This window comes from Chrysochloris asiatica, unplaced genomic scaffold (assembly GCF_000296735.1).
Source record: "Chrysochloris asiatica unplaced genomic scaffold, ChrAsi1.0 scaffold00333, whole genome shotgun sequence".
NCBI lineage: Eukaryota > Metazoa > Chordata > Mammalia > Afrosoricida > Chrysochloridae > Chrysochloris > Chrysochloris asiatica.
In genome coordinates this window covers 657,322-684,593 of record NW_006408851.1, presented here as the reverse complement: position 1 = coordinate 684,593, position 27,272 = coordinate 657,322, and the positions used below count along the sequence as shown (strand labels likewise).

General features: G+C 42.1%; 1 protein-coding gene across 2 annotated transcripts; it reads left to right on the top strand.

The window, feature by feature from the left end:
* The first annotated feature begins 5,935 nt into the window (after positions 1-5,935).
* Positions 5,936-27,050, top strand: C2 (complement component 2). Of its 2 annotated transcripts, XM_006875576.1 has the most exons (18): positions 5,936-6,114; positions 6,276-6,485; positions 7,678-7,863; positions 9,613-9,786; positions 9,865-9,963; positions 10,155-10,288; positions 12,067-12,205; positions 12,844-12,984; positions 15,127-15,216; positions 24,981-25,121; positions 25,243-25,337; positions 25,434-25,545; positions 25,650-25,815; positions 25,925-26,001; positions 26,116-26,207; positions 26,426-26,552; positions 26,701-26,750; positions 26,874-27,050. In XM_006875576.1, the coding sequence occupies exons 1-18, from the start codon at positions 6,069-6,071 to the stop codon at positions 27,048-27,050; spliced, it is 2,256 nt and encodes a 751-aa protein (XP_006875638.1). In that variant the 5' UTR covers positions 5,936-6,068. The 2 variants fall into 2 exon arrangements, with proteins under 2 accessions (XP_006875638.1, XP_006875639.1); XM_006875577.1 differs by lacking the exons at positions 6,276-6,485; positions 7,678-7,863.
* The last annotated feature ends 222 nt before the right edge of the window (positions 27,051-27,272 follow it).

Sequence of the window (27,272 nt, the reverse complement as noted above, 5' to 3'; positions counted from 1 at the left end):
GTCAGCACACAGCCCCTCTCCCTCTCTGTGTCTAAAGTCCCCAACTGCTTCATCTCTCCACGTCATGGTCTCTGCCTCCATCTCAGGCATTACTGCTTCTCTGGGTAGGGTCCTGCTCTCCACTCTTCTCCCTTGATGGTCCCAGGGATCTCGGTTCCTAGGCTGAAAAGTTAATCACTCCCCTCCTTGCTACAAAACTTCTACCTTTACATTTCCAACCCTCACAAGCAGTCCTGATAACAATTATTCACTATTGTATTACAAGAGACCCATCGTATTTCATTTCATCAGTTGGGCAGTGTTTTGTTCTGCTGTGCATAGGGTTGCTATGAGTCAGTACCGACTCAATGGCACCTAACAATAATAACAACAAATGGTCTTATAAGTCCCACAAAATGATTGCCTTAGACTATACAAATAGGTATGTAAAACTCTTGCTTGGATTGAACAATAACTATGCAAATAAGGTGCCTGTTGCCTATCAAGGGGATTGGTCAGTTTTGCCATCCTGCTAGGCTTAAAAGAATGAATCCCACAGAGGTTTAGGGGGACCTCATGCCATCAAGAAGAGCTGGGAGCTAAGCATATTCTTTGGAACTGCGATCTCTGTACTGTGGATCTCCAAGACCAGGGAGACAGCTTTAACATCGAATATGGTAGTGGCACAGGATGGCACCAGCTCAAGATCAGCAGATGGCTTGAGACCAGCAGAGAGCTTGAGACTGACAGATAGCTCAAGACTGGCAGACAGCTGCAGTGGGCTTGCTGACTTATGGGACTAGAAAGCTGAGTCCTTCTGCAGGAGGCTTGCTGGTGGAGTGGGGTACCTCTGGACACTTGTTGGCAGAGCTAAAGAGCTGTAACACTTGGCTGAGTAGAGCAGAGGACAGGCCTCAGTGGTTCTGGTGACAGTAGGCCTGAGCAGGCTGGGTGACAGAGGCCAAGAATGAGTTTTGCCTGTGTCTACAGCTGAGAGGCTGAGAGCTATCTTGGTTGGAAGTCGTCCTGATTTATGGACTGTATCCTGTTTCCTGAGTTGTTCCAAGTTGATCCTGAGATTGAATTATAACCTGTTACTTCCCTAATAAACCCCATAATCATGAGTATGGTCTATGAGCTATATGTGGCCATTGCAACAAATTACTAAATCTGGTAGAGAAATAGAGCCATAGGAGGAATGACTGGTGTCAGATTGGTAAAAGGTTGGAGAGTGGAGGCATGTCTGACTGCCACCTCATAGGAATCAACTTTAGGTTAATTATCCTCCCCTTTATGAAGCAAAAGAACTTCAAAGGCTACTGTTTTCAGTTATAAGCAAATTACCATGTTGTAGGCGAATAGAAATTAATCCCTCTGAGGAGCCTTGGTGGTGGTGGTTATGTGCCATGGAGTCGGTTCCGACTCATAGCGACCCTGTATAGGGTTTTCAAGGCTGTCAATCTTTATGGGAGTAGAAAGCCTCATCTTTTTCCTGTGGAACAGCTGGTAGTTTCGGACTGCTGACCCTGAGGTTAGCAGCCCGATTTGTAACCACTACACTACAGAACTCCTTAGGCTAATGCAAAACATGCACTTTAGAATTATCCTATGGTATTTACACACCATTTCCACTCATTCATTGGCTGCAGTTTGCTTTCAGGGAGTGTTAGTTCTCGGACATTTCTAGCTTTCTGTTCTTAGGTGGACCAGGGAAAATACTCAGGCAAAAAGATAGAGATGCTGCTATTTGAGGTTGGTGACACATCCCAATGATAAGTCTAGAAGGATATGGGTGGGGACAATGCCAGCAGCCACTACAACCTTTAAGAAGCTTGGTAAGTCATACTGAATCTCAACTAAAATTACACAGTATGACTATGAACTAGACCAAGTCAACTTAGTTTTCTAAATTAGGGTTTTATCTAAGAAAGAGATTTGATACTACTGGAAGATTCTAGGATGTGAGGAAAATCCATGTTTAAGTGTTCAGACTGGACAAGGTAGTGAACGGAGAACTAATTTAGTTCATACTTCTGGTCTCTACCAGAAGACAGGTAGTGAGTGCCTGAGAACATACCAATATACGATCATCAATTAAATACAAATACGGTAGCACAGTGTCTCAGAGAAAACAGACAATATCAATTTACACAAAGAAACAAAACAGAGTGCCTCAAACAAGTGACCAAAGTACAGAATCAGAAATATAACCCCCAAAATTGTATTGGAACTACCTGATAAGGAATTTAAAAGAATGCCAGCTAGGCAAATTCAATAGACTAAACAACTGCAGATGAAATCCAGGAAAACTTGGACAAAACTATAGAAGAATTTAGGAAACAAATGGACAAAATAAATGAAAATGTGAGAACCATACAAAAACAGCATTTAGAAAGCCAGGAGAGTAACACTAAGACTTCAGAAGTAGACTGTACACTAAGTTGAACCAATAGAAGGCTAAATTACTGACCTTGAAGAAAAATATCTTAATATTCATCTGCTAGAGGAACAATCAGAAAAAAAAGAACTAAAAAATTCAAAGAAAGTCTAAGATTTATGTGAGACACTATCAAGAGAAATAACTTATGTATGACTGGAATTCCAGAACATGAAGAAACAAAAAAACAAAACTACAACAAAACAAACAAAAAACCATAGAGAATATTATCCAAGAGTTGTTGGAAGAAAACTTCTCTAAAATTATGCAAGACAAAAAGATGGCTATTCAAGAAGTTGGAAGAACTCCAAGCAGGATAGACCCTACAAGAAAAACACTAAGACACATTATAATCGAGCTTTTCAAAACCAAAGATAAGGAAAGAATCCGGAGAGAAGCTCAGGGAAATGAAAAGTGACCTACAAAGGAGAAAGCTCTGGTTTCTCAGCAGAAACCATGTGACAAGAAGACAATGGAATGGCATATGTAACACTCTGAAAGAGAAAAATTGCCAACCAAATATCATATATCCAACAAAAGTGTTCATCAAATATGACAGTAAAATTAGGTCATTTTCAGATAAACCAATTAAAAGAATTTATAAAAACCAGACCAACCTTACAAATCATACTAAAGGCAGTTCTTTGGACAGAGAACCAACAACAGCAAACAACAGCCTGAGACTAACATACTTCACAATATCACTAGACTAAACCCAGATATAGACGTATTCAAGGTAAAACAAAACCACAAGACTGAAACTAGATAACCAGAGACATAGTTGCAACAAACAATCACGATAAAGTAAAAAGAGGGAATAATATAATACAAAAAAGTCAACTAGCCAATAATTGCCAGTGGGATCAATTCTGACTCACAGTTTATCAGAGTAGAATTATGCTCCATTCAGTTTCCAGTGGCTCTCTGGAGAAGGATCTCATGTTTGGTAAGGTGGAAGGTCAGAGAAAAAGAGGAAGACCCCCAGTGAGACGGATTGGCCAAGTGGCAGCATTGATGGACTCAAGCGTGGCAACAGTAGTAAGGTTGGCCCAGGATCCGGCAGTGTTTCATGCTGTTGTGCATAGGGTTGCTATGAGTTGGTACCGACTTGATGGCACCTAACAACAACAACAAATGGTCTTTCAGAAGTAGATCATCAGGTCTTTCTTCCAAGGCACTTCTGGGTAAATTTGAGTTGCCAATCTTTCAGTTAATAAGAAAGATAGTTGCTGTCAAGTCCCGTCCAACTTATGGCAACCCCTAGTATGAAACTGCACTTTTTTTTTTTAATTTTGGGATGGCAGTTTTTTTTCCTGTAGCAGTACTAGTGTAGTGGATTAAAACAACAAAGGATCGTTTTTGGCTCACATTAAAGGTCCACTGTGGGTCAGATGGGCTTCAGGTTGATGTACAGTCCACCTCAAACATTGTTTACAAAAGGAAACTGAGCCTGATGAAGGTTACATTGGCTCTCAGCGTTCCCACCTGAAAGTGAAACATAGCGCTCATACCCACATTTCATTGGCCAAAGCAAACGGATGGGGAAGTTCAATCCTGCCATGCATCAGAAAATGTGTCAACATCCCTAACACCCACCACACTTAAGATGGTTCATTTCTTTCCTGTAACAATCTGAGTAAGTGGGCCCGTCTTGCACGACATCAACACAACGTAAGGATCCCAGGCTTGCTCTTTTTTACTTGTTCAGTATTATCTCCAGGATACTGCCTTCATCTTCATGGTAGAAGTCAAATCACCACCAGATTTCTATTCCAGCCATGCTTTAGAAGCATAACTTGCAAGTTTGAACATCAGTTCCACTCACATCCCATTGGCCAGAACAAAGTCACCTGGCCACACCTAGCAAGGGAAGCTGGGAAATGTGGTCTTTGGCAAGTAACGAGAAGAAAGGAGAGCAGATACTAGGAGAGGGTGACACCAGCAGTTCTGTCATAGCAGCAGCTTGGGGAACCCCCAAAAACAGGGGTGTCACTATCTTCAGCACACTCAGTCCTGTATAAAGTGAGGCCTACTTTTCTTTTATTGTGAATTATGTGATAGTTTACATGGGAAAACACCAGCCCCACATTCATCCTATCCTACTTTGCTTCAGTGCAATGATTACAATTCCCCACATGCATCATCAAACAACCAAAGAGTACACCCCACAAGCCTGCCCCCTAGCTGTCAACACTCAGACCTTTTCCCTCCCAGAGTCCAGAGTCCCCAGCCACTCCATCTCTCCGCGTCATCGTCAGCTCTGCCTCCAGGCGTTGCTGCTTCTCTGGACAGGGTCCCACACTCTGCTCCTCTCCCTTGATGGTCCCAGGGAACCCCACTCCTGGACTACAAAATCAACCACTCCCCTAAAGCGAGCCCTACTTTATGTGCATGTGTTTCCAAGGAGTTATTTGTAAATTAAAAAATTTTCATGACCTTAAATGACCACTTTAGAGATGCCTCATTGTCATTTTTTATTGATCTGATTATTTATATCCCACATTGTTCCAAAAAGATATAGTAAAGAGACTTCCATGGGTAGGGAGGCTAACATACTAGCTTAAAGTTTATTTGCTTCTTGTTTTTCATACAAGTGTAGGTTGACATTTCAAGACACACCCCAAATGCCAAAGTATTTTAAACATATTTTTATTATGATAAATGTATGTAATAAAAGATTTGCTATTTCAACAATCTTTACATGTATAGTTCAGTGACATTAATTGCATTCATCATGTTTTTCGATGATCACCCTTATCCATTCTCAAATTTCCCATCCTAAAATACTTTTGTATTATGAATGTTTCTGTTGTTGTTAGATGCTGTTTGTTGAGTGGGTTCCAACTCAGAGTAACCCTATGCACAACAGAACGAAAATCTTCACAATTGTTGCTACATTTGAACCCAATTTTTTTGCCACGATGTCAATCCATCTTGTCCCTCCATTTTAACAAGCATGATATCCTTCTCCAGGGACTGGTCCCTCCTAGCAACATGTCCAAAGTATGAGAGAAGAAGTCGTAATATGAATAACCAGCCCCAAATTGATTTATTTTGTAAGTTGGGAATTTTAACTTTTGGACTTTTGTGAAAATGTTCAAAGCATTTTCCCAGTCTTCAAAACTAAGTGCTGATTTCATTTTTACCTGTAATCCTCCCTGGGGAAGACTGCAGGGAAAAAAAGGACTGTAAATATTCCTATTTGTCAAGAAACTCTAAGGCAATTAATCTCAGTTTCTTACGTTCAAGAAGGAAGTACTGTATTGGGTGGCTTTCAGGAAGTAAAATCCACTTGATAAAACCCAGAAGAAAACTGAAACTTTTCTTCAATAGAATGTTTTGCAATATCTTCAATGGCTTATAGAGGTATGTGCTTTTGACTGTTCATGGAAGAGTGTCTGTGTGTGTTTAAGTTGGCAGCAGTACATGACAACTGTGGTAGAGATCAACTAACTCTGGATGTATTGGATTAAGGGTCAAGGCCTCAGCTCTGATATTTTTTTCCTTCACAAGGGGAGTTTCCCCTCTCCACTCCCTAGTTTCTTTTCCCTGGCTGCAAATGATGGGCTGCTGAGTCAGCTCTGGTTTTCAGGAAGTCAGATGATCTTTCCCTTCCTAGTTATCTGCCTCTCCCTGCCCCAAGGTAGACGCTATGGACCCTTTGGTGATTCTCCTTTGCCTGCTGCCCCTGTACCCAGGTAGGAGGCAAGGGAGGGATGGTATCAGGGTCCGCTTGGCCAGGCCACTGCTACCCAGGTCTAGTTCCCATGTGTGAAACGGATGATCTCACTTACTTTCCTTTTCTCATGAGTGCCTTTCTTCTTTTCTACCTTTCTGTCTTGTGTCTTTATGCCCACAGGCCTGGCTGCAGCCACTCCCTCCTGCCCTCAGAACGTGAATATCTCTGGAGGAGGCACGTTCACCCTTAGCCAGGGCTGGGCCCCTGGGAGCCTGCTCACCTACTCCTGCCCCCTGGGCTACTATCCATCCCCTGCATCACGACTGTGCAAGAGCAACGGACAATGGCAGACCTCTGGAGCCAGATCGCTGAAGAAGGCCGTCTGCAGAAGTGAGACTCTTTCAGAGCTAGTCCAGGGCACTCCACCAGCGACTGCTCCAGAACTTCTATTAGGGTGTTGCTCACGGTTGGCCTTGACCAGTCTGAAAGGGGTGGGAGGAATGACAAAACTGCTTTGATAGGGTGCTTTTCAAAATATATGGTCCTAGTGTGGTGTAGGAGTCCTGGTGTGGCGCTGTGGGTTAATGCACTATGAAGTGGGCGGTTCAAGCTCACCAGTCGCTCCTCAGAAACCCTATACAGGGTCACTTTGAGTCGGAAGCGACTCAACGGCACTTGACAACAACAGTGTGGTGTAAGTGGTTTGCGATAGGCTGCTAACCTAAAGGCTGGCAATTCAAATCTACCCAGGAGTACCATAGAAGAAATACTTGGGAATCTGCTTCCATAAAGATTACAGCCAAGAAAACATTTTAGTCTATGCATACTGAAGAAACACTTACAGATACACCAAACATTTTAAACATAATAATAGAACTCTGGTAGCGTAGTGGTTACAAATCAGGCAGCGGGCCACAAGGTCAGTAGTTCAAAACTACCAGCTGTCCCCCGGGAGAAAGATGAGGCTTTCTGCTCCTGTAAAGATTTACAGCCTTTGAAACCCTGTACAGGGTTGCTATGACTCCACGGCACACGACAACAACAACAACAACAATAATAATAATGTTTTCATGTGTGTCACAGAGTAGTGTCCTTTGTTAGTAAGAACTGTTGTATATAACTCTGCTGTAACTTAATGGGACCGTGGACATATATGCAATTGGACATTGCCCAAATGGAGGTTATGTGGGGTATGACTGTATTTAATAACTGAGTGGGTAATATTGACCGTCCAGAATAATGCTGATGGAGCAGGGCCATCGTCACCTTTTGTGCCAGGTGTTCTTCTTTAAATTACCCTGTCATGGGGACATCCGAGGATCCTAGGGGAAGGGCTAGGGGTGAGGTATGACCCTCAGGGCACTGAAGAAGGTTCAATTAGACTTGAACTGGATGAAAGTGCCAATATTCAGCCAATTGCCAAAAGCGGCATTTTCATGAGTTTCACCCTAATATTTCAATAGTTTGACAATCCATATATCTCTGCTGAGTTTCACCCACTTGATGTCCAGCCCAGTCATTAACCATCCATCCCTGTGCTCACACTGCAACACACACTCCTCCCTCTCTTCTCTCCCTCTAGGTGTTCGCTGTCCAGCCCCTGCTTCCTTTGAGAATGGCATATACACCCCACGTCTGGGATCCTACTCCGTGGGCAGCAACCTCAGCTTTGAATGTGAAGATGGCTTCACACTGCGGGGCTCCCCTGTGCGGCAGTGTCGCCCCAACGGCATGTGGGACGGAGAGACAACTGTGTGTGATAATGGCGGTAAGGATGCTGACAGAGGGGCTATACTGGGGTTGGTGTGAGCAGGTGGCCTGGTGTTACCAGCGTGCCCAATAATATTCCTGGGTTCTGGTAAAGGAGGTCTACAAGTCACACATTAAGTCTGCCGTTTGTATTATGTTTCAGATTCAACATAATGGCTCTAAACACTCATCCAGTTCTTCTAAATGCCTCAAAGCAAGACTTGGTATACAGATTCCATGGATTCTTCTAGGGAAGATAGGGTGAAAGAGAGTCTAGTATTGTGCCTAAGTGCCTTAGGTTTAGGTTCAAAGCCTGGTTGCCCTTTACCATCTTTGGCAGGTTGTCTAACCTCTCTATGCCTCAGTGGTTGCATCTGTAAAATGGGGATAGTAATAGTACTGACTTCATGGGTTTGCCATGTGGATTAGATGAGTCAATAATAGTAAGCATCTAGAACAATCCCTGGACTCTGGGAGGCACCACGTGTGCTTCTGCCATGGCTTTTACTGCCTCTGTGAATGATGAGTGCTATGCTTGGCAGAAGTGGGGCTCCCGGTATTCCCCAATGCTGCATTTGCCTGTGGATTTTGGCTACTTCCAGGATCAGGGTTCTGAGCATGTAATACAAAAATGCAGAGTCTTCAAGATGACAGGACCATTCCTCAGCCAGTGGCCCAACTGACTGGTCCCTCCCTACTCAGGCTGTCAACTTTTCCCCAAATAGTCATCTATTCAAACATTAATGTAATTGACTTTTTCATTGAGGTATGATCTGCCTACAGTAAAGTCAAAACACGTTACATTTCAGCTTGGTAAATTTTTACATATGTAGCTACCTATTTAATCACCACCCAAGATAGTGAACACATCTAATATCCCAGGAGGCTCCCTCCTACTTCCATCCAGTAAATGTCCTCGCCCAAAAGTAACCAGTTTTCTGACTTCTAACTCCATTGATTAGTTTACTTATTCTGGGACTTCATGTAAGTGAAATGATACAAAATGTACTCTTTTGCATTTGGCTTCTTTCCCTCTGTGCTATTCATCTGTGGTGAATGTATTAGTAATTCTTTTTTTATTGCCGTGTAATATTCCACTCTGAATATACCACAATTTGTTTATACATTCTCCTATTGAAGGCACTATTGTTTCTAGTTTAGGACTATTTGTACACATCTTTTGATACAAATATGTACTTGTGGGTTTTTTTTTAATTAATTATTTTTTTTTAGTAAATACTTTGGAGTGAAATTGTTGGGTCACAGGTTGGCATAAACTTAGCTTTAGGTTGGCCAATAGTTTCACCAATTCACACCACCTCAGCAATGTAACAGAGTTCTGGTTGCTCTCCATCTCCATCTGGGATTATCTATCTTCTTCGTTTTAGTCAGTCTGGTTAGTGTGCACTGCTGTCTTACTGTGGCTTTATGAAATACAAATATTCTTGGTGAAAGTATAGGGCTCATCAGATGATGTATAGCCCGTGGCTCTGGGGCATGGGCTACTCTGAGGTTGGGGCTGAGCTTGAAGTGCCTCGGCTGACAATTTAGGCTGAGTTTTGGACTTTTTACCCTATACAGAGTTTTCCATCTATACACCTGGGAAGCACAGTTCCCGTTTTTCTTAAGGGGGAGGCCAAGGAACTCTCAGAAACCAAGGGTCAGGAGAGGAGGAAGATCCTGGAGAGAGAGAACAGTGAGCAGGGCTGTGTGGCTGGAGGAGGCTAGGCTACGCTGCTCACTTTGGTCTTCCTTTGCTCACTCATAGCTGGCCACTGCCCAAACCCGGGTACTTCGGTGGGTGCCGTGCGGACTGGGTCCCACTTTGACCTTGGGGATAAGGTCATTTACCGCTGCTCCTCAAGTCTGGTGCTGACAGGGTCCAAAGAGCGGGAGTGTCAGGAGGACGGGGTCTGGAGTGGAACAGAGCCCATCTGCCGCCGTGAGTAACCATCTCCTGAGACTTCTGAGCACCCCTCTCCCCCTGAAGCTGTTGACAGTCCTGTGGCTCTTGTCACAGAACCCTACTCGTATGACTTCCCCGAAGATGTGGCTCCTGCCCTGGGCTCCTCCTTGTCCCACTTACTTGGAGCTACCAATCCCACCCAGAAGAAGAATGGTGAGTACTTGAAGTGGGAGCAGCCGGCCTAATGCAGGGGAGGGAGAGAACTTCCTAAAGGCTGGGGATCCACAGCTGGACTCAGTGGGGGCTGTGATGACTGGAGGGGAGGGAGAGAGGCCCCAGCCCCCTGGGCAAGAGTGCAGGTAGGAGGTGGAGATCTGAAACCTTCCCTTCTACTTTTCTCCCAGAAAACCTGGGCCGCAAAATCCAAATCCAGCGTTCTGGTCACTTGAACCTCTACCTGCTCCTGGATGCCTCTCAAAGTGTGACAGAGGATGACTTCCAAATCTTCAAGGAGAGTGCTGCCATCATGGTGGACAGGGTCAGGAGTTAAGGGCCTGCAGGCAGGGGAGGTTTTCCTGGATTCACTGTCTCTCTTTGTCTCCTTCTCTTCCTTCATATCCTACCCAACCCACCTCCTCTAACAAGTCTTTCCAGAATAGTCTCATGCCAGGTAGGAATCACAGATTCAATTGACAGGATTATATATTTTTATTCCTCATGCACTAACAGGAACCTACTGTGGGTCATCCACTTTACTGGGTACTGGGCTAGAGGGTGGAATCCTTTGGGTGACACAAACAGTTAATACACTTGCACTGAAAAACTGATGGTCCCAACCTACCCAGAGGTGCTTCAGAAGAGAGGCTTGATGAAAGGTCAGAGCCATGAGAACCCTATGAAACATAGCCCTACATTGACACTGACCACTGTGAGTCAGAATGGACTGGCCCGCGACTTGTTGGTTGGTTTGGGTGTTGGGAAGACACTAAAGATGAACAAGGCTGAGTTTCTTCTTTTCAGAAAATCATTATCTAGAACAGTGATCTCCACACAGGTGGAAGAGGAAAAATGGAAGCTAATCCACTGGGGTGCTTCAGAGGGCATATTGGTATCCTTACTTAAAGATTTAAAAATATTTATCTTCCTTCAAATTTTTTAACATTTCATGTTTTAATATACCTATATTTGAATGTTGTTGTTGAGTGCCACTGAGTCGGTTCCAACCTATAGCGACCCTGTACAGGGTTTCCGAGGGTGTAAATCTCTATGGGAGCAGAAAGCCTCATCTTTCTCCCATGGAGCGGCTGGTAGTTTCAAACCGCTGACCTTAAGGTTTGCAGCCCGATTTGTAACCACTACGCTACCAGAGCTCCTTATATATTTATATATATTTGAATAGTGACCCACTTATATCATTTATACATAAATATGCCTCTATTGAGGTATGCGCTCAAAATGTTTTTATCAATGGGATATGCCAACAGAAGAGTTTGGAGGTCACTGACTTAGATTTCTCACTGGCACTTTGGTTTATAATTATGTTTTTTGCGATGATTTATGTAAGTATGTTTTTCTTCCCAACCATGTTTTAGTGGTATCATAAAAGATAGTCTTAGTGGTCTGCTTCTGTTAAGATTACAGCCAACAACCCTACTGAGCAGTACAGTTCTACTGTATAATACCCGAGGACACCATGAGTTAAAATTGATTTGACAGCAACTAACAGTTTAGAAAAGGCAGTGTTTGTGCTCCTCAGAGTCTCTCTTAAGACTAGAGTCAAGTAACTCGCTAAACTGTGAGGCTGGAAAATGCAACAGCTAGAGACATGGTCTCAGAGGCATGCTGGAAGGGTTCAAATCTCCTCCTCTTACTATCAGTGTGATCGGGAACGTGGTAACCAGCTTCAATGTCCTCATTGATACAGTACGGATCATCATACCCTCCTTTTCAGAGTTGATGTGAGGTCCAAATGAGGAGCAAGTCTATCAAGTGACTAGATGCTCATATTCATGTCTTGGCTTCTTTCAAGCAGCCATTTCTTAGTCAGTACCTACCCACGGACCAGGAGTATTGGTGTGGCACTGTGGGTTAATATGCCAGACTGCAAAGCCATTTGAATTGCAAGGTCAGCAGTTCAAGCTCACCAGCTACTTCTCGGAAACTCTATGCAGGGTCGCTATGGGTTGGAACCGACTCGATGGCACTTAACAGCAACAAAAACCCATGGACCAAGTTTCCTTGCATGGCCTTCACTCTCTTACCATTTCTTCTTTGATTTCAAAGTCCCTCATGCTGCCTCTCACTTGTTCTTCACAGCTCTTTAGCTTTGAGATCAAGGTTAGTGTCGCCATCATCACCTTTGCCTCAAAGCCCAAAGTCATCATGTCTGTATTGAACGAAAACTCCCAGGATGTAACTGAAGTGATCAGCAGTCTGGAAAATATCAACTATAAGGGTATGGGTGTCATCAATGAGGTGATGGGAGAGAAGGGGGTGGCTCCTGTGCCTAGAGACAATTTCTGGATGAGTCAGAGAAAATGAGATCTCTGGGTAGCATCCAAGTCCCTGAACTCTGGGGCTTTGATCCCTCAAGCAACGGAGGTAACTTCCAAATCCAGGGTCTTGGTGGGGGTTAGGGGTGGGGTCCCAAATCCCACTAACTCATGGCTTACTTTGAAGTGTTACAAGTTCAGATGCATCAGGCAGGTCTTCTGCTCTTTGTTGGTGCCAGAATGTCATGTTCCTGAGTGTTCTAAGAAGTAGGTCTGGTTTTCATAGCTCAATACATAGTGGTCTCCCCAGATTGCAATCCATCTATACACTGTAAAAATACCTGAATGATAGGTAGCATGTGGTTAAAAACAACAACAACAACAGCAAAAAACCCAGTAAATTCTTTGGAAATCCCATTTTGGGATCTTGGGATCGTTAAAGTAGTGTTATTGGGGGTTGGAGGTTATGGAAGGCTATTTCTATGTGGATTTCTAATGTTTGATATTTCTAATATTCCCAATGGTTGGGGAATAGACTAAGTCTTTTCCTTGGGGTGATAGGTGGAAAGTTTCTAAGAAAGTCTTTCTTGCCGTATTCCAGACCATGAAAATGGGACTGGGACCAACACCTATGAGGCCCTAAATAGTGTTTATATCATGATGAATAACCAAATGCAACGCTTTGGTATGAAGACAGTGGCCTGGCAGGAGATCCGACATGCCATCATTCTTCTGACAGATGGTGAGTATTGTCAACTCTTTGGATGAGTCCAGCGTAGTGGAAAAAGCATCAATGTGGGGCAGAAGATCTGCATTCTGATTCTCCTTTAGCCTTCTTGGGTCTCAGTTTCTTATTGATAAGGTAGAAATAATGTTGATGATGACAATGATGATAGCTGCTCTCCTTTCCTTGCATAATTTTTGTAAAGAGCAACTAAAGTAGTTAGTGTAAACATGCGTTGTGGTTAGTAAATTCTTGTTATTGCTTTTACCTGGAAGTAGATAGACGGAGTGACGTAACTGGATAGCAGTGGCGTTGAGGTGCATGGATGGGAAGATCAGTCTGGGTAATTGATCTGGGCTTTATCATTTATCTCGTGATTTTGTACACATTACTCTCCAAGACTTCATTTTCTTATCTATAAAATAAGGACACCTAAACACCCTAGGTTTATAATAAAAGTGTGATGAGATAAAACACCTGAAACTCCTGATTCAATGCCTGTTGTTTTGCTAAGTGTCATCCAGTTGGTCCCAATTCATGACAACCCTGGACAGAGTTTGTGAGCATCATCTGGAGAGCTTGAACCACAGACCTTGTGGTTAGCAGTCTAGTGCTTATTCTACCGTGCTACACCAGATTTCCATGCCTAGAATGCAGGAAATTTTGGTAAACAGTATAACTGGGAGTGAGGTGGTTCTATAGGATAAAGACTGGATGTTGAACCACAAAGTCTATAGTTGGTGCCCACTATCCACTCCAAGGGAGAAAGAAGAGGCTTTTTGCTCCACAGATTTAAAGCTCCAGAAACACTATGCAAGATCATTATGAGTCAGAACTTGCTCGATGGCACTTATCAACAACAAAAATATATTTTAAAACTCATGCAAGGATCCAATTGACTAAAAATAATTTATTTAAAGTATTTTCCTTTCTCTGGACTCCTGGTGTGGTGCTATAGGATGGGCACTGGACTGCTAATCACTGGATTGGTGGTTGAGGCCTACCAGCTGCTCCTTGGAAGCCCTATACATGGTCGCTATGAGTCAGAACTGATTGCTAGGCACTTAACAACAAAATCCTTTCTGTACTGCTTTACAATGCCAATTCTGTTATTAACAACATGAACACATATGTCTTGGTCTGTTTTTGATCTCTTTATGCTGTTCCATTGTCTATCTGATTGCTCTTGGACCAATAACTATGCTATCTTAATTAGTATAGTTATATAATAAATTGTAATAACTAACTAGTGGCATACTTTCAACTTTATGAAAAACTTATGCAAGAAATGTAAATGATTAGCCTCTGTCTTGGTTATCTAGTGTACTATAATAGAAATTCCACAAGTGAATGGCTTTAACCAATGTAAATTTATTTTCTCACAGTTTATTATTGTTGCTGTGTGCATTGAGTTGGTTCTGACTAATAGTGACCATGTATAGGGCCTCCAAGGAGCAATGGTGGGTTTCAACTGCTGACTATTAGTTAACAGTCTAGTACTTATCTTCCAGTGGCACACCAGGTCTCACAGTTTAGGCGAATAAAAGTCTGAATTCAGAGTGCAGGTTCTAAGGCAAGGCTTTTGTTATTCCTGTTGGTTCTGGAGGAAGATCCTTGTCTTGTCAGTTTCTGTTTCCTGGTTTCTTAGAGATATCCATATGTCTTGGCATCTATCTTACCCCATCTCTACTTTTCATATAAGGAGCTCTGGTAGCACAGTGGTTATGAGTCAGACTGCTAATCTCATAATCAGAAGTTGGAAACTACCAGCAGTTCCATGGGAGAAAGATGAGGCTTTCGGCTCCCATAAAGATTTGCAGCCTTGGAAATCCTATACAGGGTCACTATGAGTCTGAATTGAGTCCGCATCTCATAACCACCATCACTTTTCATATTTGTTTAATCTATTTTATATCTTAAAAGAGAATAACTCAAAACATACCCTACACTAACCTGGTCTTATTAACATAACTAACACAGTTCATTCTCAAACAGGATTATAGCCATAGTCATAGAAATTAGGATTTACAACACAAATTTTGGGGGGATATAATTCAATTCATAACAGGGTTCCAAGATGGATGTTTTTCCATTCTTTCAGAGCTTTGGGGAATCTTGACAATCACTCAGATGAATGATTTTCTTTTCTTTCCATTCTAGGAAAATCCAATATGGGAGGCTCTCCCAAACCAGCTATTAACAATATCAAAGAGATCCTGAACATCAAGCAGAAGAGGAATGACTATCTGGGTGAGCCTCCACCTTTCCAGTCATGTGTACTTCCTCTGCAGGGGGTCTAGTCATCAGCCAGGGGTTCTGGCACCTTGACCCTGGTACAGAGCTGGATGGTTTTATTTCTGACCACAGACTGTATCATCTGTCAAGTGCTGAAATGAAGCATGTGAAGACTAGAGTCAAACTGCCCAAGATTTCAACCTTGGTTTAACTTTGATTGGCTCTGGCTTTGGACCATTTTTTCATTTGTAACTCAGTGTGTGTTAGCAGTCACTGTTGCCATCATCCTCATCATTTATGTTCCAGGAATTGCCTGGGAATGAGAGGCTTGGATTCCTTGTGGAAACTTCCTGGAATTTCCCCTGTTAGCATTAGAGATGACTAACTCAGTTTCAAACTAAGCACAAATTACACTGATTTCTGACTAGTGAAGAATCTCAGAGACTCTTTAGATGGTTTTGAGTACCATGTTTTACCTTCTCTTTGGGTCCAATCTTTCTTTTTACTAATCGCAAAACATATCTACTCTGCCCCATCCCATTGCTCCTCAGGGAGAAGCTGATTCTTCTTTAAAACTCTGACCCAAGGAAGAAAAAGTCAACTTCCATTCCCTTCTCCTTAGCATCACTGGGCCAGGGTTAAATTCTCAAAAGTGATTTATTAAAAATAAGCAGGATACAGTGAAAGTAGTGCATTAATAAAGAATCATGAGCCAATAACCTAAATGTACAACTTGAAGAATTAGAAAAAGAACAGCAAATAAAAAGAGTGGAAGGAAAGAGATAACGCCAGAACTGAGATAAATGAAATAGACACTACAAAAGCAATAGAATAAGTTAGGTTTTAAAAAAAATTAATAAAATAGACAATTTTTTAGTTAGACTAGCAAAGAGAAAAAAAGACAGAGGATGCTAATGTCTAAAATCAGAAATGAAAGTGGAGACATTAGAGCTAATCCTACAAAAAGTAAAAAAGATCATAAGAGAAGATTATGAAGAATCGAATATCAACTATTTAGATAATCTAGAGGAAATGGACAAATTCCTAGAAACACATAAACTTCCTACATTGACTAAAGAAGAAATAGAAGATCTTAACAGACTCATAACAGGTGAAGAGATTACATTAGTAATCAAAAGCCTCTCAACAAATAAAAATTGACTTTACTAGAGAAATCTACGAAGTCTTTATAGAAGAATCCTTCTTAAAATTTCTCAGAAAATAGAAGAAGAAAGAATACTTTCCTTTTCCCCTTATTACTTTGATACCAAAGCCAGGCAAAGACATCACAAGAAAACTAGACTGATGTCCTTTATGAGTATGTTGCTGTTGTTAGGGGTCATCAAGTTGTTTCCAATTCAACACAACAGAACAAACCACTGCCCTGTCCTGCACCATCCTCACAATTATTATTTTTTTGAGTCCATTGTTGTTGACTGTGTCAGTCCATCTCATTAGGAGTTTTCCTTTACTTTGCTGACCCTCCACTTTACCAAGCATGATGTCCTTCTCCAGGGACTGGTCTATTCTAACATGTCCAAAGTCTTTCTGCCTTTGCTTACAAGGAGCATTCTGGCTGTACTTCTTCCAAGATAGATTTGTTTGCTCTTCTGGCAGTTCCTGATACTTCCACTATGCTTTGCAAAATCCATCATTCAAATATATCAATTATTCTATGATCTTCCTTATTCATTCTCCATCTTTCACATGCATATGAGGTAACTGAAAATACAATGACTTGGGTCAGGCACACCTTAATCCTCAAAGTAACCTCTTTGTGTTTTAACACGTTAAAGTGGTTGTTTGCAGTAGATTCGTCCAATACAATAATACATCATTTGGTTTCTTGACTACTGCTTCTATGAATATAGATTTTGGATCAAATCAAAATGAAGTCTTTGACAAATTAAATCTGTTCTCTGTTTATCATAATGTTGTTTACTGGTCCAGTTGTGAGGATTTTTCTTTTTTTTACATTGAGGTGCAATCCATACTGAAGACTGTAGTCTTTGATCTTCATCAGTATTTTAAGTCCTCTTTATTTCCATCAAGCAACATTATATCAATCTGCATATCACAGGTTGCTAATGAGTCTTCCTCCAATTCTGATGCCATGTTCTTCTTCATATAATCTTTTTTTTTTGCTCAGCACACAGATTAAATAAGTATGGTGAAAGGATACAACCCTGGTGCACAATTTTCCTGATTTTTTAAACTAATTAGTATGTACTTGTTCTTTTTGAATAACTGCCTCTTGGTGTATGTTCTGGATACCCACTCTTCACAATGTTATCCATAGTTTGCTATGATCCACACAGTTGGATGCCTTTACAAAAATCAATAAAACACAAGTAAACATCTTTCTGATATTCTCTGTTTCTAGCCAAGATCCATCTGACCTTGGCTATGATATCCCTTGCTCTATGTCCTCTTCTGAGTCCAGCTTAAATTTCTCACAGCTTCTTGTCAATAAACTTCTGTAACCTTTTTTGAATTATCTTCAGCAAAATTTCATTTGCATGTGATATTAATGATATTGTTTGATGACTGGCACATTCTGCTGGGTTACCTTTCTTTGAAATGGGCACAAATATGAATCTCTTCCAGTTGGTTGGTCAGGTAGTTATTTTTCAAATTTCTTGGCATAGAAGAGTGAGTGTCTCCATTGCTGCATCAGTTTGTTAATACATTTCTATTTGTATTTCATCAGCTCCTGGTGCCTTGCTTTTCATCCATGTCTTCAGTGTACCTTGGACTTCTCCTTTCAATACCATTGGTTCTTGATCACATTACCTCTTGAAATGGTTGAACATTGACCAATTCTTTTTGGTACAGTGACTCTGTGTATTCCTTCCATCGTCTTTTGATGCTTCCTCTGTCATTCAATATTGTTTTTGTTATTAAGTGCTGTTGAGTCAGTTCTGACTTTTACCAACTGTTTATAGAGTTTCCTAGACTGTAAATATTTGAGGGAGTAGTAGAAAGCCTTATCTTTCTCCCTTGAAGCAACTGTCAGCCTTGAACAACCGTTGTGGTTCGCAGTCTAGTATTTATCCTACAAAGGCACCTTGCTCCCTATTTTGCCCATGTTGTTGCTGTTTGGTGCCATCAAGTTTGTTCCAACTCATAGCAACCCTACCCAAAATAGAATGAAACATTCATTGTCTGGTCCTGTGCCATCCTCACAAATGCTACACTTAAGCCCATTGTTGTTGCCACTGTGTCAATCCATCTCATCGGGGCCTTCCTCTTTTTAGCTGACTGTCCATTTTACCAAGCATAATATTCACCTCCAGGGACTGGTCCCTCTTGATAACGTGTCCAAAGTATAAGAGACGAAGTCTCACCATCCTTGTTCCTAAGAAGCATTCTGGCTGTAACTATTGCAACACAGATTTGTTTGTTCTTCTGGCAGTCCATGGTACTTTTAATATTCTTCTCCAACATCATAACTCAAATGCATCAATTCTTTCATGGTCTTCCTTATTCATTGACTAACTTTCACTTGTATATGAGGTGATTGAAAATACCATGGCTTGGGTCAGCCATATCTTAGTCCTAAAACTGGTATTTTTGGTCTTGAATACTTTAAAGAGATATTTTTCAGCAGATTTGCCTAATGTAATAGTTTATGTTGCTTCCATGAATGTTGATTATGGAAACAAGCAAAATGCTTTGACAACTTCCATCTTTTCTCCATTTACCATGATGTTATTTATTGGACAAGTTGTGAGGAATTTTGTTTTCTTTACATTGAGGTACAATCCATACTGAAGGCTGTGGTCTTCTATCTTCATGAGTAACTATTTTAATTCCTCTGTGTTTCCAGCAAACAAGACTATATGATCTAGATATCACAGGTTGTTAGTGAATCTTTCTCCAATTCTGATGTCACATTCTTCTTCATATAACTCAACTTCTCAAATTATTTTGCTCAGCATACAGATTGAGTAAGTATGGTGAAAGGACATAACCTGACACACACCATTCCTGATTTTAAACCATTCAGTATCCTCTTGTTCTGTTTGAACGACTACCTCTTAGTCTATGTATAGGTTCCTCATGATCACAGTTAAGTGTTCTAGAAGACACATTCTTTGCAATGTTATCCATAGTTTGTCATGATGCATACAGTCAAAATAGTAACCAGGTACACTTAATTTCTTCTGGAATATGAATATGGATGCAAAAATCATTAGCAAAATACAGCAAGCTAGAACCAAAAGCACATTTTTTGTTGCTGTTATTAAATGCTGTCAAATTGGTTCCGACCCATAGTGACCCTCTGTAGGGTTTCCAAGGAGCAGCTGGTGAGCTTGAACTGCCAACCTTACAGTCCAAATGGCTTTGCAGTCTGGTGCATTAACCCACAGCGCCACACCAGGACTCCAAAAGCACATTAAGAGGATAATAAATTCCACAATCAGGTTGGATTTCTTCTAGGAATGCAAGGGTAATTCAATATTATAAATAAATCAATAAAAATGTACCACATTAATAGAATAAAGGAATCTCAATTGATACAGAGAAGGTATTTGACAAAATCCAACAACCTTTTATGATAAACACACTTAACAAGCAAGGAATATAAAGGAAAAGTTTTTAAATGATAAAGACTACTTATGAAAAACTCACATTTAGTATCATACTCAATGGAGAAAGACTGAGAGTTGTCTCCTTAAGCTCAGTTGTTGTTGTTGTTAAGTGCTGTCGAGTCGGTTCCGACCCATAGCGACCCTGTACAGGGGTTTCCGTAGGAGGACAAAAATGCCAATTCTCACCTCTACTCTTCAGTATTGTATCGGAAATTCTAGCCAGAGCAACTAAACAAGAAAAGGAAATAAATACTATTCAAATTGAGAAGGAAGACCTAAAACTATCCTTTTTTGCATATGACCTGATCTGATATATTTATGTATATTTAAAGAATCCACGAGAAAGCTACTAGAGCTAATGCATGAATTCATCAAAGTGGTAGAATACAAGGTCAGCACACAAAAGTCAGTGCGGTTTTTATATACCAACAAGAGCACGTGAAAAGAAAACTAAGAAAACAATTTTACGTACAATAGCATATACGGACTATAATGCTTTAGAAGAAATTTATCCTAGGAAGTGAAATAGTTGTATACTGAAAACTTTAAAACATTACTGAGAAAAATTAAAGAAGACCTAAATAAATGGGAGAGTATTACATGTTTATGGATTGGAAGACTTGAGGTTGTTAAGATTTCAGTACTACTTAAAGCAACCAATAGAATCAATTTAATCCCCATCAAAATTCCAATAGCCTTCTTTCCAGAAATGGAAAAGTCAATACTCAAATTTATATGGAATTGCAATGATCCCAAATAGTCAACGCAATTAAATTTTTAAAATTGTTTTTCAGTGACGGTTTATGCAATAAATTTGGTTCCCATTTGACAAGCCACAGAAGTTTTGAAAAAGAATAACTAAATTAAGAGTAATCACATTTCCCAAACTCAAAATATATTATAAAGTTACAGCAATCAAAACAGTCTGATACTGGTCTAATGATAATACCTAAATTGTTGTTAAGTGCCATCGAGTCAGTTCCAACTCATAGCGACCCTGTATAGGATTTCCGAGGAGGGGCTGGTGACTATCTTGCAGTTCAAATGACCTTTGCAGTCCAGTGCTTATCCTACAGTGCCACAGTATAGACCAATGGAATAGAATAGAGTCTAGAAATAAACTTGTACATCTATGTACTTGTACATCTATGCTATTAAGTGCCAGCAAGTCAGTTCTGACTCATAGTGACCCAGATTTTTGAAGCTATAAATCTTTGCAGGAGCAGAAAGCCTCATTTTCGTCCCTTGAAGCAGTTTTTGGGCTTGATCTGATGACTTCTAGTTTTCAGTCCACTGCTTTTCTATAGAGTCACCCGACTCCCTTGCACATCTATGGTCAGTTGAGATTGCTAAGGTTCTTTAATGGGGAAAGAATACTCTCTTTAATAAATGGTGATGGGATAACTGGATTTCTATAAGCCAAAGAATGAAACTGGACCCACACCTCATTCCATATATCAAAACTAACTCAAAGTTGATCAAAGACCTAAATGTAAGAACCAAAACTATAAAACTTTTAGAGGAAACTTTGAGATAATGCTTCAGGACCTAGTTTTTAACAATGAGTTCTTAGCTACGGCACTGAAAGAATGAGTCACAAAAGGCAAAATAGATACATAGGACCTTAGGAAAATTTAAAACTTTTCAAAAGATTTTATTAAGAAAGTGAAAAGACGACCTACAGATTAGGAGAAAACTTTTAGAAACTGTATATGAGATGTTGTTGCTGTTGAGTCAGTTCTGACTCATAGTGACACTGTATAGGGTTTCTGAGGAATGACTGGTAGGTTTGAACCACCGACCTTGTGGCTAGCAGTCTATAGCACCACATCAGGACTCTGTATATATTAAATCAGGGTTTAATATCTAGAATATATGAAGAACTCATACAACATAACATAAAGACACAACTCAATCCTCCCAAATGGGCAAAGGAGTTGAGCAAATAGTTTATCAAAAAAGAAATAAAATGGCCAACAAGTACCTGAAAATATGTTCACATCATTGCTGGTGCTGTTAAGTGCCATTGAGTCAGTTCTGATTCATAGCTACTCTGTATAGGGTTTCCAAGAAGTGGCTGGTGGGTTTGAACCACCGACCTTGTGTTAGCAGTCCAGTGCTTATCCTACAGCGCCCTACCAAGACTTTTCAGCATCATTAGTCATTAGTAAAATGGGAATCAAACCCACAAGATATCACTTTACATCCACTAGGATGGCTCTGATTCACAAACCAGAAAAACAACTAGTATTGGTGAGGATTTAGAGAAATAGAAATCCGCATTGCTGGTAGATATGCAAACTGATACAACTGCTATGGAAGATAGTTTTACAGTTCCCCAAAGAGTTAAACACACATGAGTGCTTTAAAAAGTTCATGGAAAAATTCCAGTATTTTTTATATTCCCATTTTTCCATGAGTTTTTGAAGCCCCCTTGTAGAATTGCCATATGATTCAGCAATTCCACTCTTACGTATATATCCAAAAGAACTGAAAGCAGAAATACAGACTGATATTTGTACACCAATGTTTATTGTAGCACTATACACAATTGCCAAAAGATAGAAACAACCTAAATGTCTATCAACAAGTGAATGGATAAACCAAATGTGGTACATACAAACTGTTGTTGTTGTTAAGTACTATGGAGTTGGTTCTGACTCATAGTGACCCTGTACATGATTACCGAGGCTGCAAATCTTTACAGGAGCAGAACACCTCATCTTTCTCCCATGGAACCGCTGACAATTTTGAACTGCTGACCTTGAGGTTGGCAGTCCAATTCGTAACCACTACGCTACCAGAGCTCCTTACAAACTACTCTGCCATAAAGAGAAATTCAATCCTGATACATACCACAACAACGATGAATCCTGAAAACATTCTGCTATTGCCATAAGTCAGTCACAAAAGGACAGATATCATAGAATTCTACTTAAATGACGTATCTACAGTAAGCAAGCATATAGAGGTAAAAGTTTATTGGTGGTTACAAGAAGCAGGAGGAAGGAAGGGAGAAGGGAGGTGATGGAAAAAAATTGAGACTGAATAGGGTAATGGTTGAACACATGTCACTGAACTATACATGTGGCAATTATTGAAGTGGCAAATGTTTTGTTGCATATATATTTAAAACACACATATATGTTGTTGAATATATAGTTAAAATACATACACACACACAAATAAGTGGGAAACTGAAGGGAAATAGTAAAAAAAGAAAGAAAGAAAGAAAAAAGATAAACAACCCAGGGCATGATAATTGTCTAGCTCCTATTGTAACAGTGTCTGCTGGTTGCTGCTACATTGCTTTCTGGCTGAAGACTTCACTAACTGTTCATCTGAGCACAATCAACACAAGGCCCTCTGGGAGAAAAAAATAGGCCAGGAAGGGTATAAAGGGTAGGAGAAAAATGGGTTCTGTGGACCACCTGTGGGAGGTTCTGATGGTATGTACCCATGCTCAGTGGGCAAGCACAGTAGTGGTGTGGGTCCAGGTTCTCTGGTGGGAAGTGATGACTTTAGGCTCCTCTTCCAGACTGTGCATTCTACAAAGGAAGACCTTGTCTAATATTTTGTCATCATGCAGTGATCATGGAAATTCTAGTAGTGCAGTGGTTGAGAACTTGGTTACTATCCAAAAAGTTGGCAGTTCAAACCCACCAGCTACTCCGTGGGAGAAAGATGTGGCAGTCGGCTTCCCTAAAGATGGAAATCCTATGGGGGCAGTTCTACTCTGTCCTATGGAGCCTCTATGAGTCATTTGACTGGATAGCAATGGATTTTTTTGCTTTTTGTTTTGCTGTGTTCATGATTTCTTTTTATTCCTCCAGTCAGTTAAAAGTACTTACTAAGAGCTTCTCCTGGGCCAGACACCATTCTAAGCACTGAGAATATAGTTGTGAAGCAAACAGATAAAAATGCTGGCTCCATGACATCTAAGCTAAGGTAGACAATAAAGCAGGAAGGGGTATGGAAATATCTGGACCATTGCAGTTTTAGAATTTGAGTTGAGATTGTGGAAACAACCAAAATGTCGGTAGATAAATGGATAAAGAAAATGTGGTGTATACGTACAATGGAATATTGTGCAGATGTAGAGAAATGAAGTTCTGATACGTGCTACACCATGGATGAACCTTGAAAACATGCGGAGTGAAATAAGTCAGTTGCAAAAAGACAAGTATTACATGATTTCATGGATATGAAATAAGCCAATGTACAGAAGCAAAAGATCATTAGTGGTCACTAGTGACGTTCTGGTGTGGCGCTGTAGAATAAGCACTGGACTGTAAGGTTGATTTGAACTGCAAGGTTGACAGTTCAAGCCCACGAGTTGCCCCTCGGAAACCCTATACAGAGTTGCTATGAGGGGGAACTGACTCAACAACACTTAATAACAATAGTAGGAGATGGAGAAAGGGGAAAACAGAGTTTTTGCTTAGGTGGCCTTAAGATTTGGAGAAGAATAGGAAGAACGGTTGTACAATTTGAAGAATGTCATTGATGTCATTGATGTAGAAATTGTTGAACTGCAGAATGTTTTGTGGTATATTTTTTCACTATACACACAAACACAAAGTAAAAAATAAAAACAAACAATAGTAAGAGAGCAGATTATGTGGAAGTCTCAGGGAGGAGTGAACCAGGCAGAGCTCAGCTGGCCTGAGCTGTGGGTGTGCCCGTGAATGTCAGGATACTGACCAGGGAACAGGAGGAACTGATATCAGGTAGGTAGCAGGGCAGGGAGATGCCCAGTTCATACAGACCTTTGTAGGACATAAACCAGAAGCAAACCTGCTGCCAACTAGTCAATACACAGCGATCCTATAGGACAGAGTAGGGAGCAGACTATCGCCTCTTTGTCCAGCAGAGCAACTGGTGACTTCTAACCATTGACATGTCATTAACAGCCTAGCTCTTGACCTCTGTGCCACCAGGACTCCTCTTGTAGGACATCAAAGCAAACCAATCCCACCACCACCGAGTCAATTCTGACTCAGAGAGACCCTCTGTAGGGTTTCTAAGGCTGTAAATATTTATGGGGACCGAAAGCCTCATCTTTCTCTCAAGGAACAGCTAACCTGTACTTAACAGTCCAGTGCTTATGAGTTCCAAATCACAGATCCATCTCTCGGGCAGCCCTTTACCACAGGATTCTGTGTTTTCCTTCCTCCCCATCAGACATCTATGCCATTGGGGTTGGCAAGCTGGATGTGGACTGGAGAGAACTGAACGAGCTAGGATCCAAGAAAGATGGGGAGCGCCATGCCTTCATCTTGCAGGACTCACAGGCTCTGCACCAGGTCTTTGAGCACATGCTGGGTAAGTGGGCTCTGCCCTCTCAGGAGTGGCTGGACGGGGAGCAAGGTAGGGGCCCAGGTTGGGGACCTGGACACAGGCCCCCTTACCTGTCTTCTCCTCCATCTGCTCCTCATACTGACAGATGTTTCCCAGCTCACAGACACCATCTGCGGGGTGGGAAATATGTCGGCCAATGCCTCGGACCAGGAGAGGACACCCTGGCATGTCACCATTAAGGTACTAGGAAGGAAGGGTGGGCCTGGGATCCCAGAAATGAAGGCACCCATGGGCCAGGCACACCACAGGTCCTGAAGACTTCCTGCTCCCCTGCAGCCCAAGAGCCTGGAGACCTGCCGGGGGACCCTCATCTCAGACCAGTGGGTCCTGACAGCTGCTCACTGCTTCCGCAATGCCGAGGAGCTCACTCTGTGGAGAGTCTTTGTAGGTAAGACAGGATGGCACCAAGACTCTGGACCCCAGAGCCTGAGGCTCCTCATCCCCTGCCCTTCAGTAACCCAGGTATGGCCTGATCCATCATGTTGTTTCCAGGGGACCCCAACTCCGAATGGGGCAAAGACTTTCGTATAGAGAAGTTGGTGAAATCTCCGGGGTTTGATGTCTTTGCCAAGAAAGACCAGGGGATTCCAGAGTTCTATGGAGATGACATTGCCCTGCTGAAGCTGGCCCAGAAAGTGAAGATGTCAACCCATGCCAGGTGCCAGAAGTCTGGGGTGGGAAGACACCCTGCAGAGGTGAGGGTTCTGGGGATACTAAGAGGAAGGGACACTGAGGACAGCCTATGGGACCCTTTTCCCTCTCCTCAGGCCTATCTGCCTTCCCTGCACAGTGGAGGCCAATCTGGCTCTGCGGAGACCCCAAGGCAGCACCTGCCAGGACCATGGTGAGGGGCATGCAGGGCAAAGGGGGATAATCTGGGCTGGGGCTGGAGTGCCCCCGTGGAAGTCTGGATTCTGGTCAAGGCATCAGCACCAACACTCCTTTTCCTTGGCTACAGAGAATGAACTTCTGAACAAACTGAGTGTTCCCGCACATTTTGTCGCCTTAAATGGGAACAAACTGAATGTTAACCTCAAGACAGGGTCAGAGGTGAGACCCTCAGCTCCAGGGTACCGGCCGGGGTGAGGAACCTCTCCCTACCCCCAACACCACCACCTCAGGGCAGCTCCTGGAACATCTCTTTCTCCTCCAGCTCTGCTGCTGTCTCCCTCTGAGCCTGGGCCACCATCCTCCCAGGCCTAGCTCACCAGGAGACGTCTGCAGATCTGCTCATTCTATCCCTCTTTCCTGTTCCACCCCTCCTGCAGTGGACAAGCTGTGCCCAAGTTGTCTCTCAAGACAAAACCACATTCCCCAACCTGACAGATTTCAGAGAGGTGGTGACAGACCAGTTCCTGTGCAGTGGGACCCAGGAGGATGACAATCCCTGCAAGGGTGAGTTCTTCCTCTCCCTCCAAGTCTGAGTCCAACCAGTGCCCCTGTGACCAGTATTTGTGCTAGGTCAGCTCTGTACTGCCCCAATGATGGTAGGGCTGAGTGAGAGTCAAGGGTAACATTGCCTTATTTCCCTCCTTTCCGGCAGGAGAATCTGGGGGAGCAGTGTTCCTTGAGCGGAGATATAGGTTTTTTCAGGTAAGAGAAAAGGGGAAAAACCCGAGGGATAGGCTTACAGGATCTTGGTCTTGGTGGGGAAGGGGACAGGGTGACTGGAACTGGGGCTGGACAGCTCTTCACCCATTCTCTGCCTTCCTCCAGGTGGGCCTGGTGAGCTGGGGTCTCTACAACCCTTGTCTTAAATCTGACAAAAACTCCCGAAAAAAGGCCCCTCGTGGTAGGATACCACCACCAAGAGACTTCCACCTCAGTCTTTTCCGCCTGCAGCCTTGGCTGAGGGAGCACCTACAGGGGGTCCTGAAATTCTTGCCCCTCTAATACTGGCTGCTGAGGTTTAGCTGACCCCTCAGCAATCCTGCCAGGATCTTCCATTCCTGGTCCCTCCAACCCTTGAACGCCCACTGCAGACCTTGTGACCCAGCCTCTCAGCCTTCAGGATCCCAGCAAGAAAAACAGTCAAGCTGGGGAATCCCCAGGGCTCTCACCAGAGCCTTTGCCTTTGCACTGGTCTGCATCTCCCCTCTCTGCCAGCACCAAAAA

Coding starts and splice junctions, on each gene's coding strand:
- C2 (XM_006875576.1), top strand. CDS start 6,069: ATGGACCCTTTGGTGATTCTCCTTTGCCTGCTGCCCCTGTACCCAG. Junction 7,864..9,612: donor AACTGTGTGTGATAATGGCG/GTAAGGATGCTG, acceptor GCTCACTCATAG/CTGGCCACTGCCCAAACCCG. Junction 26,208..26,425: donor ACCTCAAGACAGGGTCAGAG/GTGAGACCCTCA, acceptor CCCCTCCTGCAG/TGGACAAGCTGTGCCCAAGT.